Source organism: Papio anubis, chromosome 10 (assembly GCF_008728515.1).
Source record: "Papio anubis isolate 15944 chromosome 10, Panubis1.0, whole genome shotgun sequence".
NCBI lineage: Eukaryota > Metazoa > Chordata > Mammalia > Primates > Cercopithecidae > Papio > Papio anubis.
This window is the reverse complement of record NC_044985.1, coordinates 14,754,705-14,770,008: the sequence shown is the minus strand read 5'-3', so window position 1 is coordinate 14,770,008 and position 15,304 is coordinate 14,754,705. Positions and strand designations below refer to the sequence as shown.

The 15,304-nt window shown below is 38.5% G+C and overlaps 1 protein-coding gene across 6 annotated transcripts in view; it reads left to right on the top strand.

Moving 5' to 3' along the window:
• The window catches only part of DPP10 (dipeptidyl peptidase like 10), a 1,394,248-nt gene that overhangs the window by 1,278,228 nt on the left and 100,716 nt on the right, over window positions 1-15,304 (top strand). For all 6 annotated transcript variants that reach the window (XM_017947907.2, XM_017947910.3, XM_017947911.3 and 3 more), the window contains exons 8-9: window positions 1,248-1,368; window positions 14,174-14,328. In XM_017947907.2, the coding sequence (XP_017803396.2) occupies window positions 1,248-1,368; window positions 14,174-14,328 (276 nt within the window). The remainder of the gene's footprint in view (window positions 1-1,247; window positions 1,369-14,173; window positions 14,329-15,304) is intronic.

Genomic DNA, 15,304 nt, shown 5'->3' with positions numbered 1-15,304 from the left:
CCTGCAGTACCCTCCTTTCATTGTTTTTATTTATTTTTGCCTTCTTACTCTGACATTGAGATTCTCACCTGTGATATAAAAAAGATCCTGTTGTAGTGGTGGAATTAATAATTAAATACACCCACCTGTAAATGCTTGTTAAATCACCAGAATTAAAATAGAATATCCATGAAATGTTCTAGATATTAAAATTGCTTTGTCACTGTGCACACCAAGATTTAAAACCTAGGGCCTCGTAATTATTCAGACAATTGTTTTGGAAGTTCTTGTGTTTTCTCTATTCGCTATTGTGTGTTGATTCTATAGCATGATAAGATACACGGGCCCTATGCCATCTTTCACTTTCTTAGTAGAATGTTTGATCTAAACAGCAATTTGGCTTGCCCTGGACAATGTTCTGCTTCCCCTAACCACAGAAACATGGTTCTGTGGAAGGTTATAATACCACATGGGTCAGCAGTTTCAAATATTGGGCATTAAAGACATTGTAAAGTGAATTATAAAAAATGTTATCCTGAATTGTCTATATCATAGGCACATCCTGACTTATTTAGTTTGTTCCTGTTGTTGGGGCTATTGTTGATATTATTTTGGCAGACTCTGTGATATGTTCAAATTAAAACTCTTTCTGGAACTCTCAGTTACAAGGTTATTATTGCTGTGCTATTTACCAAAGAGTTGCCAAGACTGGTGCAATGGAAGCTGTGTTCCACTTACAGTTCAAAGGAATTTTATTATCGTTTCTACCATCAGTGAATCTGTGAGCTGAGCTGGATAGAATCAGAGAGATTATCTAGAGATTATTTTATTGATCACCAAATGCATTTTTGTAAAAGTAAAGACCCCAAATTGAAGCTCTTCAAACAGTCAGTTGGCATTACTAAAATGGCTTATAGGTACAGTTATCAGTCTCTTGAGTATGCAAAATGTTATCTCAAAGCCAAACCAATTTTGTGGTATGGAGAGAAATTATTAAGTAGTTGAAATATTGTTGCTAAAAATATGGATTTAAAAACATCAATACCAAGTGCCATGGAATTTCCAAACGACAACTTGATATTGATACAATAAAACAGAAAACGGCATTAATAATTGAAAGCAATAAAAACATATGCCTTAAATAAAAACAACTTGAAGTGGTAAATAATACAACATGGCTATTCAGTGATCATTCTGTAATACTAAAGTTTTAAAAGGCATCCTAACGTGTTGGGTTTTTTGTTTGTTTCACATGTTTTCTGATCCAGATTTATATTTTTGAAAATAATATCTACTATCAACCTGATATAAAGAGCAGTTCATTGCGACTGACATCTTCTGGAAAAGAAGAAATAATTTTTAATGGGATTGCTGACTGGTTATATGAAGGTGAGTTGATCAGATTTAGTTTCAAAAGAAACAAATGACATTTTTTATACAAAATCTACCAAAAAAAGTCTATTCATTCTGGAGCAATACTTATAGTACAATTTCTTCTCATTTCCTCTCAAAATTGCCCTCATGCTTTCATATCTTTGCATGCACTTATATTTTGTGTGGTTGTGATTTACATCTACTTATATGATTCCACATTTGGTATATACGTGTACATATAGGTTAGATAGATATTATTTGTGAGGACAACTAATGAAAGTAAATGGTTACCTTACATCACTTTGGAATTAGGTGCTGAATTTTTTTCTGACTCTCTGGAAAAGAAGAAACAGAAACCTTTATTTCTAAAAAAAAAAAATGCATAGAAAGCCACCTGATTTTAGTTATTTCCATTAGGGACATTCTGTCACACTTTATAAGCTATTACAGAGGGAGCAAAATAAAACCCACATAAAGAGTTGTTATTTTCAGTATCTATTGAATCAAGTTTTAGTAATAGCTGAGAATATAAAAATAAATCAGGTGATGAAAAGTTATCCAGTTTTTATCACATACCAATTATCAGCTGAGTTCTAGATACAGATTGCCTGAGGGAGACGCAAAGTTTGAGTTTATTACCTATGTTTCAGATGCTTCAGCTGATTTTGGCAAAATATGTCAAGATTGAAAGTAAGTCTACTTTATTATAAATTATAAAACTATGACTCATTCAAAAAGTAAATTTTATTTCATGGGCAGTATTTGCAAATGTAATCTCTCTACCTCAGAGTTGGTATTTTAATTCTATAAGAAAAGTGAATAATTTAGACCAATTATTCATTCATTCATTCTGTCACTCAAATAATATCATTGAGGCCGGGCGCGGTGGCTCAAGCCTGTAATCCCAGCACTTTGGGAGGCCAAGACGGGCGGATCACGAGGTCAGGAGATCGAGACCATCCTGGCTAACACGGTGAAACCCCGTCTCTACTAAAAAATACAAAAAAACTAGCCGGGCGAGATGGCGGGCGCCTGTAGTCCCAGCTACTCGGGAGGCTGAGGCAGGAGAATGGCGTAAACCCGGGAGGCGGAGCTTGCAGTGAGCTGAGATCCGGCCACTGTACTCCAGCCTGGGCGACAGAGCGAGACTCCATCTCAAAAAAAAAAAAAAATAATAATAATAATAATAATAATATCATTGAAGGCCTACTGTATTCCAGATAGGTGTCTAGGTGCTAAGATAAAAGGCGGAGCAAAAAGTACTGCTCTGATAGACCATATATTTATGTGAAATATTTTGTTAGGTGGAGCTAATTTATTAAGGAAGAGATGTGGTAACCCTTGAGATTTATATGTATATGTGTATATGTATATTTATATCTATAATAGATTTCTGTGTACATGCCAGCATCAAATAAGATTTTTAGAGGCTACAATTTATTGTGAAGAGCAGTGAGGGCTTCAGGAAAATATCAACAATAAGTATGCTGTGAAAGTGTATATTAGAAAAAGAAATACACAGGTAAGGAGGGTTCATTGGTTGAGAGTGACAGAATCTAAATTTGGCTTTTCTATTTCAAAGAGATAAATTACTGGAGGAGACTGGGATGGCCCCCAGAATTTAATAAACAGGTGGAGAACACATTTAAAATCTGGTTAGTTCTGGCAATCTAGGTAGCAGGAGTTAATTGAAATGTGAAGACTAAGACATATCCTTTTTCTTCAAAGTATTATTGTTACTGTGTGACATCCTGACAGATGAAGAAACCATGTTAATGCAGTGTGGTAAGTAGTTGAATCTTAGTCAACACATAATTCTGTGGCAGAACAAAGGAATGATACCATTCTAGGGATTTGCAAGCATTTTTCTAAAGGAGAAACCCTGGCCAACCACAGTAGCTCAAGCCTGTAATCTCAGCGCTTTGGGAGGCCAAGGTGGGAGAATTATTCAAAGCCAGGAGTTCCATACCTGCCTAGGCAACAAAGCAAGTTTCTCATTTCTACTAAATAATTTAAAAACTTAGCCAGATGTGGTGGCATGCACCTGTGTTCCCAGCTGAAGAGAGAGGATTGCTAATAAGAGAGGATTTCTTGACCTCCGGAGTTGAAAGCTGCAATGAGCTGTGATCCAGGCCCCTGCACTCCAGCTTAGGCAACAGAGTGAGATCCTTACCTCTTAAAATGAGGAGGGGGGAGAGAGAGAGAGAGAGAGAGAGAGAGAGAGAGAAGAGAGAGAGAGCATCTGAGTCAAGCCTGAACAATTAACAAGTGTTACGCATGAGAAGAAATAAGGAAGGAAAAATCTAAGCAGATGTAACAATTTGCAAAAACTCACAAGTGTGTCCCTAGGGAAGAGTCTCCTTGATATAATTGGGCCATAAAATTTGAGATAAAGGAAGATAGCAAGAACCAAGGGATAGTGACCTCTATCAATGATTTGGAATTTCAATTATTTTTCTACTATTTATTAGGAAAACTAATAGGACTTTTCAAGTAAGGGAGTGACAAGGTTGGATCTTCCATATGAATAGATTGTTTTTGCCACAGTGGGAACCTGGGGTCTAATGGTGGAAAGAGACAGTGAGCGTCTGTAAGGCTTCTTCTATGTTCTATGAAGAGATAATGAGCAATGGAACTAGGGTTAAAGCAGTAAAAACGAAGAAAGATTCTAAAACTGATGAGACAATGAAATATATATGTCTTAGTGGCTAAGGAGATGGGGTGAATGATAAGAAGTCAAGGATGATTCTGTGTCTTCTGGTTTGGGTCACTAGTAAGTAGTGGTGGCAGACATAGTGAGCAAACATTAACGAGGAGCATTGGGTTTCAGGGAACAGAAGACTAGTTTAGCAGCAATGTGGGCATTGACCCACGTACTGATGTGCGACCTTGATAAAAGGTGGTCTGTAACATCGATGAACTTTTCAGTTAACTGAGGGTATACTCAATGTAGATCATGCTTATTGCGCTGCTCCAACCCGAATTATGATGACTTGGGTCTCTGTCCTATTGAAAAGGCTTCATACAGGTTTATGGGCATTACATTTTTATGGAAATTTTAAGGAGAGAAGTTAGAGACTGTTTTCTGACAAATATGGTAATTTTCCTAACTAAAGAATAAAAATCTATGTATTTGGTCTGAGAGTAAACTGTTTGTAGGGATTGTGGAGAGCAGAACAAACAAATGGAGAGCAGAACAGATTGTGATGATGCTGTAGGCCTGACACATTCCAAAGGGGAAAGGAAAAAAAGTTATAGTTTTTGCCATACTTTGGGCTCCTGTGTTGCAGATAACTAGGAAATGCTGTACGTGTATGTGATTTCATCAACACAATGTTTGTGTATCTAATCATTTACTCAGAAACCAAGACGTACCCAGTGCTGTGGCTCGTGCCAGCAATCCTAGCACTTTGAGGGGCTGAGGCGGGTGGATCAAATGAGGCAGGAGTTCAAGACCAGCCTGGGCAATATGGCAAAATCCTATCTCCACTAAAAATACAAAAAAAAGGCCGGGCATGGTGGCTCATGCCTGTAATCCCAGCACTTTGGGAGGCCAAGGCGAGTGGATCATGAGGTCAGGAGATCGAGACCATCTTGGCCAACATGGTGAAACCCTGTCTCTACTAAAAATACAAAAATTAGCTGGGCGTGGTGGCACATGCCTGTAATCCCAGCAACTTGGGAGGCTGAGGCAGGAAAATCACCTGAACCAGGGAGTCGGAGGTTACAGAGCCGAGATCATGTCACTGCACTCCAGCCTGGCGACAGAGTGAGAGTCTGTCTCAAAAAAAAAAAAAAAAAAAAAAAAAATTAACTGCGTGGAGTGGTGGGGTGGTGCATGCCTGTGGTTCCCCGTACTCTGGAAGCTGAGGTGGGAGGATCACCTAAGCCAGGAAGTTGAGGCTGCAGTGAGTCAAGATCATGCCACTGCACTCCAGCCTGGGTAGCAGAAGTGAGACCATGTCTCCAAAGAAAAAATTTAAAAAAGAAACCAAGACTCAGAGAGGACCTGTGATTTAGACATGGCCTCAGAGCTAATGAGTGGGAGAGCCAGCATTTGAATGTGTCTTTTGTTTCTAAAGCCAGGGCTTAGTCACTAGTCTACTCTATTTGTTATAGGGGGATGTCCTTCACTGTTCCCCAAGACACAGCACACATTTTGGGAACTAAATTGTCAGATTTCAGTGATCTGTTTCCTCAGCCAAAGACTCATCTGACTGTCCATGAACTTACCGCAATCCTCACTGCATTTCCAGGAGAAGGAACCCTACCCATGACATCAATGTTAAGGTTTGGCAGAGGGATGTAAGCTATTCAGATATTATTGATTTTCCCTCACTATTTTGACTGCTATCTCCAACCTCTGCTTCAAGAGTTCTGCGTGCACCTTACCCTCCCACTATCACTTTGCTTGTGGAATGTGCCAGGAGCTCCCAGGCTCCAGACCGACTTTTCCCCTTTAATGCACTCACTGAAACACAGTGATATTGCCTGGGGAATGCATGTAATTTGAACATTATATGTGTGTGATACTCTGTTGTGGAGATTTCCTTCTTATTACTTTGCAGGAGTCAATTGCAATCTACATTAGCATGTATGGGAGACATAGAAAGTAACATGTAACATTTCCACTTTTTTAAAATTGAAATTTACCTTTTGTAAATGTCATTTAAAAAAGATGAGAGAGTCACATAAAAGACAACAAAATGGGCCGGGCGCGGTGGCTCAAGCCTGTAATCCCAGCCCAGCACTTTGGGAGGCCAGTGGTGGATCACGAGGTCAGAGATCAGAGACCATCCTGGCTAACATGGAGTGAAACCGTCTCTACTAAAAATACAAAAAAATAGCGGAGGCGGAGTGGGGAGCGCCTGTGATCCCAGCTACTCGGAGGCTGAAAGAATAGTGAACCCAGGAGGCGGAGCTTGCAGTAGCCGAGATCGGCCCCACTGCACTCACCTGGGCGACTGGCAGACTCTGTCTCAAAAAAAAAAAAAAAAAAAAGACAACAAAATGTTTTGACAGTAACCTTTAAGGGCATGTCTTGATCTTTTAAGATCAGGCCAGTCTGTAAGAGTGGCTGCTGCTCCCAACTAGTCACTAAATAGTGTCCTTAAAGGTGTCAGTTTTGAGAATCTTTGAGTCTCTATTTCTAGTATTGTTTAGTTCCTAAAGAAAGTAAAGCGATATAAGATATAATACATTTTAAACAGTGAAATCAGAAAAATAAGAAAATGCTCAAAACAGAAGGGATTGTGGAGAGCAGAACAAACAGGTAATACAAACTTTTGTGATGATGCTGTGGATCTGACACATTCCAAAGAGGAAAGGAAAATTTATGGTTTTTGCCATACTTTGGGCTTCTATATTGCAGATAACTAGGAAATGCTGCACGTGTATGTGATTTAATCATCACGATGTTTATGTATCTAATCATTTACTAAGAAACCAAGATGTGCCCAGTGCTGAGGCTCATGCCAGCAATCTTAGCACTTTGAGGGGCCAAGGTGGGTGCTTCACTTCAGCCCAGGAGTTCAAGACCAGCCTGGACAATATGGCAAAATCCTGTCTCTACTAAAAATACTAAAAATATTATTTAAAATATAATTTGCACAAAACACATATAATGTTATTCACATAAATTGCTGTATTTAACATAGCAAGTAATTAAATAAGATATCAGATTAAAGTTTTACTTTAAAAAATTTTTAAATGTTACTAAAAAGAAAGTTTACAGTTACCAACTTCACAGCTTTAAAAATTTCCATAAAGCATTTCATCTATTAAATAGGAAAAAAATGACTCTCACTTTCAATTATTTAAGCATATAGAATCATAGAATTAATATGCTTAAATGATTTACAAATATATTTTAGAACCTTGAATATTTAAGGGATTATTCCTTAAAATTTAATCCAACAACTGTGGAGCAAATATATATGCCAGGCATTGTCTAAGAGCAATACAATGAGAAATACGGGTTTCCACGTCTCGGGTATTTCCAACTTAGTGCAGTGATAAACAATAAACAACTATTGTATTGGGAACCATTTGGAGCATAGTAAATATACATATAAATATTATTTATTTCACATACTAAATAGCATTGTAAGTAGAACTAAGTCTGATTGGATGGAGGAATGTCAGGTGCTTCATAGAAGACACGGTCCTTGTGTTGGTCTTCAAGAATAAGAATTAAAAAGTGAGGAAAAATTCACGAGATAAGCAACATTCTTACCAGCAGATTCTGATTGTTACACTTTTGTGTAGAAATAAAACAGGGCAAAATGCCTATTTTCACATTCATGTTTGTTTCACATTAATGTCTTTTGGCGACATGAAGTTGCATTCATTTCATCATTGATTCAACAAATATTTATTGAGCACTTACTCAGTGCCATCTATGGGGCTGCAGCATGGGAATCACAGGAAGACAGGGTTATCAAGAGTGCTGAGTCTCTAGAGGTCAAACAAGGAAAGGATTCCCATGTTTTTGTTGGATTTGCTCATAGATCATTGATGGCCTTGACGGGAGTAATATCAGTTAATTGGTGGGGCCAAATCCAAGACTGCAGTGGATGGAGATGTAAATGGGGAGTGAGAAGGTTATGAATACAGACTATTCTTTCAAGGAATTTGACAGTGAAATGCAGAAAATTAAAAAAAAAAAAAATCAAACACAGGCCTGCAGAGCTGCAAGTAGCATCCTCAGGAAATCCTACTGGTCTAAACTGATAAACTAAAAATGGAAAGAATCAACTTGCTTTTTACAATAGCACATTAATCTAAACACAATGGTTGTATCTCAGTATTGTGGAAGTGCTTCGTGTTGTGGCTGTGTTTTTAAGTGTCTGTGATATAAAACCACATGTGCTGAAATCTCCATCTGCTCTGCAGTGAGATTTTCTAAATCAGAGTGATAAAAACGATGAAGAGCCAAACCTACACTAAATTGGAATGAAACACCATTTGTAAAAGTAAATTCTTTGTAATTAATATGATATAATTAACATAGGAAGTTTCAATCCATGAGCAAATGTGCCCATTAGTTGCAATTAAAGAAGCTTGTGCCTTATCCAGGATGACTGTTGAGCAAATGCATATTAAAGATTCTTTTATTTACCTCCTTCCCATTCCAGGTAGCTTTATTTTTCCACCTGAAGAAAGTCACAAGGCTCTCTATATGATTGTTTCGCTACATTAGCATTTTTATGGGGAAGAACATTAATCATATGTCACTCTAAAATAAATGAGAGTAGGTGTTGCCTCGTTTCTCTTGAAAAGCATACTCAAATTTGGGTCAGGCTTACTCTTGGGAAGTACTGGACACACATACTTCAGCACCTATGACAGAACCTGTTTCTTCGAAATCTACAGTATTGATTTTAGCCAACAGGGTATCTTTGTACCTTCAAATCTCATAGAACTTAGAGTTTACAGTGGGGCCAGGCACGGTGGCTGACCCCCGTAATCCCAGCACTTTGGGAGGCCGAGGTGGGTGGATCAACTGAAGTCAGGAGTTCGAGATCAGCCTCGCCAACGTGGTAAAACCCCGTCTCTAATAAAAATACAAAAATTAGCTGGGAGTGGTGGTGAGCACCTGTAGTCCCAGCTACTTGAGAGGCTGAGGCAGGAAAATCACTTGAACCCTGGAGGCAGAGGTTGCAGTGAGCCAATATCATGCCACTGCACTCTAACCTGGGTAACACAGTGAGACTCCATCTTTAAAAAAAAAAAAAAAACTTGGAGTTTACACTCAATTTGGCCCTTAGCATGCATGTATATACACACAAACATATATGTATATTTTTTCCTCAATGTGTCATGTGTATAACTCATGTCTCCTTAACAAAATTGTAAGTTAGTTGTATAAATCAGTGTCAATATCACAACTGAAGAAAGGTGGCACATTTAAAAGGGAGTAATTCAAGGAGGTTTAAGCTATGAAGGGGCCCCTTATCATGAACAAGGTAAATGCCACAAAGCATGGCTTGTAATGGTTTAGCCATTAGCAGTCAAAGGGGGAAGGGGACACAGCAGTCACCTGAAACTAGGAGAGAATGCCGTAAATGTTTTGCAGAAATAGAAGCAGTGGCTTTTGGTTGGGCAAAGCCATACTCACATAATTTAGATGCATAGGAGATAAGAAAATAAATTCCATGCACTCACTTCCTCCCTTCATTTGATTTGCTGGGGTTTCACAGTGGTCATACCCAAGAAAAAGTCAAAGAACATAAGAACATTCTTGTTATTCAAATTAAAAGTTTGTGTCCCAGGAAAAGAAGCACATAACATCTTATCTGCTATTGCTTCATTGCAGGATGGTATTAGTCCTGTTATATATCTGGAATTTGTAAATAGAGCCGCCACTTGTATTTTTCACAGAACATTGTGGAGAAATGCCCCCATTAATAATAATTTTTTAAAAAGCTTATTATGTAATCTTAATTGGTAATTACAGTTGCCTTCTTCAAATGTTTATTTCTTTTACTTTTACTTTCTGTCAGCGTGCTAGAGAGGTTATTTAACAGGTAGGTCAGGTCAAAACTTCATTCCCGCCAAATCTTACTCCTTTCCATCCTTTTCTTTTTCTCTTTCTTTCTTTCTTTTTTTTTTTTTTTTTTTTGACAGAGTCTTGCTCTGTTGCTCAAGCTGGAGTGCAGTGGCACCATCTCAGCTCACTGCAACCTCCAGCTCCCGGGTTCAAAGGATTCTCCTGCCTCAGCCACCTGAGTAACTGGGATTACAGGCACCTACCATGCCTGGGTAATTTTTGTGGGTTTTTTTTAAATTTTATTTTTTAGTAGAGATGCAGTTTCGTTATTTTGGCCAGGCGGTCTCGAACTCCTGACTTCAGGTGATCCGCCACCTTGGCCTCTCAAAGTGCTGTGATTATAGGCATGAGCCACTGCACCTGGCCCCATCCTTTTGTTAATTATGTTGTTACAATTTTGGTTTTCCATCAACCAGTACTATTGGGCAAAAATGTATTTGTGACTCTCCTGAGTTCCAAATGTATTTCTCTTTGCCCTCCTTTGCACAGCAAATATATTTTTATTTCTGGCAGATGAGGTCCATCATCAGACCCAGATTATTAACTGTGTTTTGTCTTTTTTGGGGGGGGAGGGGGTTGTATAACGAGCCCACAATGATGGGGATAAAATTTCAGTTTCCATTTCAGAGGAACAGAATTATGACTATATTCCTGGTGGATACTCTCCTCCTTTAGGCAATGGACTTCTAAATTCACCAACTTCAATATTATGAAAATGAGAAGCAAATTGTGTTCTGTGGGTTATTGGTGTGGTAATAAAAGATAACACTACTACTTCCACCCCTTAGTGCCTTGATCTGTACCTCATGGCTATACAGGTGGGACACACTGCATGTTAAAGGATGACATCCTGGCTTCAAGGTTATTGCTAAACAAATAGTGCCAAAACTGAAGTAGAGTGGACTATTTTACTCCTCTATCAACCCAGGTACATATAGCTAGTGGGGAACATGATGAAATTAGTAAATACCACCACTGAGCCCATAGTGCTTTTTTGCCACAAAATATTTCCTTTTTTGAGATAATGTAATGTAGATTATTATGGTAACAGATAAATGTTTCTGTAAAGAGTAGTGCTGAACAGATGCGTTGGCAGCAAAAGCAAATCGACACCCAGAATATATGTGTATCTCTGTGATGACAAAATGCTACACTGTCTTGATGGAAAGGTTTTCATATAACTCATGTGCCTTCCTCATTACATTATCTCAAAAAAGGAAATATTTTGTGGCAGAAAATTCACGCGTCATCAGCTCTTCCCCTGAGAAATGATACTATGTCAGAGTCTCAGTGGTGGCCACTACCACTGGCAGGTAATAGTGGGAGCCGGAGGCTGATGGACATGTACTTCGCAGTCATCTTCCCCTGAATTTTTCCCCTTTCTAGTAAGTCGATTCACTTGTTTTTCCTAAACCTCCTTGTCACTAGTTTTCTAATTTTACTTTTTACCACATCCCTGATGGGTGGACCCTTATTAGTTATTGTGCCTGAGTCAGGACGTTTCCATGCCCGAAACTAAGTCTCCTTCCACGAAAAGTGGACAACTAAGTATTCCCTTCAAAATCTTACTAACTGGGAAGATTTCTGTTTATTATTGTCTTTCAGTGCCACTCCTGAGTCAGATTCTAATACAGAGCCTACCCAATTCCAGCTTGTTGTTGTACATCATGCAGACCTGCCATAAACCAGGACTGCGTGTATTTCTCCCTTGCCAACTCGTGTTAGAAAACATGCCTTGTGGCACAGATGTGAGATGAGGAGAGGGGATGAAGCAGAGAACGCAATACAATGGGCAGTCACATTTGTTTTCTGGCTCAATTTCACTGTTATTTTTTAGTGGAATGGTGTGTGTGTGTTCTGTTCTATGGTCAGTGGATCAGATAACATTTCATGATGGGCAGTTTTGGTTGCATACTCACTTGGTATCCTATGGTGAGGATAAATGTTTCTGCTGGAGCCCTGGAAAGAGCTGCTCTTGAAATAGATAATATTTTTCAATACAAGCGACAATGGTCTTTTTTCAAATCTTGTAGTGCCTGTCCCATGATTGTCATATGGAGAGTCCCAGAGGCTCCACACAGCATCTCTATTTGCCATGGGCACTGACATTGCCATCGGATCTGCTGGAGTCACAAAGTTCTGGACATAGAGAAGGTTGTAACATGGCCTAGATCAGTTGCAGGGCCCTCTGGTACACGGATTCTACTCAGAACGAGCAGCTTTACACCTTGTCTGGGATACAGAACAGAGAACATATGTCAATGCAGCTTATGTTGTTTTCAAAGTCCAAAGAATTCAATTCCTGTTTACTTTTGCATAAGTACAATCAACAATTTTTCTCTCACTTTAGAAGAGATAGCCCAGTGTATCCCAAACTACTAGGGTCTAGAAACATCCCCAGTGTTGCACACTTTTAAATTTTAAATAAATTTGTCTCCCATTCTCTACCTCTATGCAGAGGAGGTCTTGTTCCCTAGGATAGAGGTTGCCTCTGTCAGGAAGAAGATTTGTCAGAATTTTGATGTTCAGTGTCTTCAGCCATAAGATTAACCACATACAGCAGCACTCAACCATAATGTGTTGTTTATAAGATTGTCCCAGAAATCGTAACTATACTGTATACTTTTGTCCAAACATTCTTATCCTGTGTGTTGGGGTCCCAATCCATCTTTATGAATATCTTTGGCTTACTTTAAAAGAACAAATGGAGTTGAGCCTCTAATATGTATTGCAGCCCTGCAACCATTCCTATGTTATCTTGGACTGTAGCCATAGTTTTCCTGCAACGACAGAAGAGACGGGCTCTTCCAAAGATACCATCATGACCTTTTGTTCTGCATGGGCATTCCTAATTTCACAATCATGGTTTCAAGTTCTCTTTTTTCCTGTGTACTATCTCTGGGGTGTCAGAAGAACCATGGAAACTTATTTCCTAATCTTTACAATCACCATTGTTGTAGCAAGTAAGTGCTAGAACACTTACTTGCTAAAACTAGAGATGTTGTGTGAAGCCTTTGCCACTCTCCATATGACAATCATAGGACAGGCATTACAAGATTTGAAAAAAGACCATTGTCACTTGTATTGAAAAACATTATCCATTTCAACAAGCACTTGCTCTCCCAATGCCATTTCCCTCTACCTGTATTTTATTCCATGTCACCACCACTGATGATCGATTACTCACAATTCCATCTCTTGCTATGGATTGTCTGTGCTCCAATTCCCACCTGAGAAAATGATAAATTCCATTTATACATATAGATAGAGAGATGACAAACGTAGTCTCAAAATCTAATTTTGAGGGCCTCTTCTGAGTCTGCTGCTGGTATTAACTTCTGTATCTGTCAGAGTCCCAAGTGTTGGCACATTCAACAAGATACTTTAAAGATAATTTATTTACAAAGCAAACATTTTATTATCTTTTTATTTACAAGGAGAGCATTTGTTAAGGTTAAGGGGTAGGAAAACCACAAAGGAAAGTGATGTAAACTAAGCTAGTAGCAGCCAAATTGTTACCACTCCTATGACCATGAAGATAAGCCATTACCAGACACAGAAGGAGAAATTTGTGTAGACGTGGCTGCAGTGACACAAGTGGTGACATCATTTAAAGTTGACAGCCAGCCTGAGGTAACATTGTAGGATAGAGCCAAGAGAATAAATAACCTGACTTTACTCTCCTCTTTCTAATCTCCTGCTAAAGGGAAGCCAGAGGACATGGGGGCCCTTTTGATGTCATTCATATAGGTTAGCTCTCTGGACCAGAAAGTGGGAATCAAAAAAGTGGATAGTGGATCTTGAATTAAATGAAAGATACCTAGTATACTTCTTATTCCGTTTTCCTAGAGCTTAAAATAGTTTGATCCATCTAGTGGGCCCTCAATTTGGTTGATGATGCTAGAATGCAAATATGATTGCATGCAAATATGAATGATTCATGACATGGATATGGTTTTAGGCCACATCTCACTCTTCAATCACTGTTCTCATTCTGATTACTCCAGTAGTGCTTTCATCTGTTCTGTCTACATTACTGAAAATCCATGAAATCCTGACTTCATTGCTTAATTGTTTCCTTCCTCTACAGTTGCTATTCCTGGAATTAAAAGGGTAACCCAGAATTGGAGAATTCTCAGAGAAGTTAATAAAATTCAATACACAGTCTAGAAAATGTAGGTGTATAATGGAGATTTCAAGGACAGATGTTTGTGGGTCACTGAGCCCACATCTCTACAGTTGGTCTCAAATAACACTCATTTATTCTAGAGGAACTCCTGCATTCTCACATCGCCCACTGGTGGTCACCAGATGGAGAAAGACTTGCCTTCCTGATGATAAATGACTCCTTGGTACCCACCATGGTTATCCCTCGGTTTACTGGAGCATTGTATCCCAAAGGAAAGCAGTATCCGTATCCTAAGGTAAGTAACGTGAAAGTGCTATTTTGTTCCTTCTCTCTCTGCACTAGTGACTTGACAGATGGTATTCTTGGTTCTTGAACAAGTTGTCTTTGGAGGAAAACAGAAGTTTTCCATACTTGTCAGACTCGTCACTTTCGAGCTCCCAATAGTCTATACACAGTGAAAGAGGTAGAGATTATTTGAAAGTGTATGGACTTTCACTTTTGCTGCATTTCTTTCCTGTTGATGCTTACTTTTATTTTTTCACATCTTACAGTTGAAAGTGGGGAGAAAAGTGATTGGGAGTGTACTGATGCCAGGGCAATGTTTTCTCCAAGGCATACCCCATAATAGTTGTTACAAGGAAGGGGAAAGTGCCATGGTCAAATACATTAGAACATCTTTAAAAAAACATCTTTAAAAAAAAATCTAGCCTCTTTCAGATGATTTCTTAGAGCACGTAATGTACTATATGTTAATGTATATTATAAATCTTCTATAAAAAATAGACTACACATAAAGAATCTCCAGTATGAAATAGATTTAAGCATAAAGAATCTCAATAAAGAAAAGACCAAGCATGAAAAATCACCCATAAAGAATAGACTAAGCATAAAGCATTTATTAGTATTAGTATTAATATCGGCATTACCTTGGCAAAGCATACTCTAGAACACACTATATAAAATGCTGGTTGGAGTCATAACCATGGGTAGATAAGATAGATAGAATTTTTTATCAGATGAAGCAAATATGGCAATATGTTCCAGACAACAAAAGTATTTTCAAGTGTTGGGCAAGGCCTCTATAAGAAGGTTGTAAAAACATCTGGATTGTACTGTTTTTTCCTCTGTATGCCATCTTTAATTACTTGAGATCTCTTTTAAACCTGTATTTTTCCCAATGTTTATATAACGAAGAAGAAAGCTCATGAGGAAGGCTCCCAATACATTAATCATGTAAAGATGTCTTACAGGAAATAAGAGAGGATGTTGAT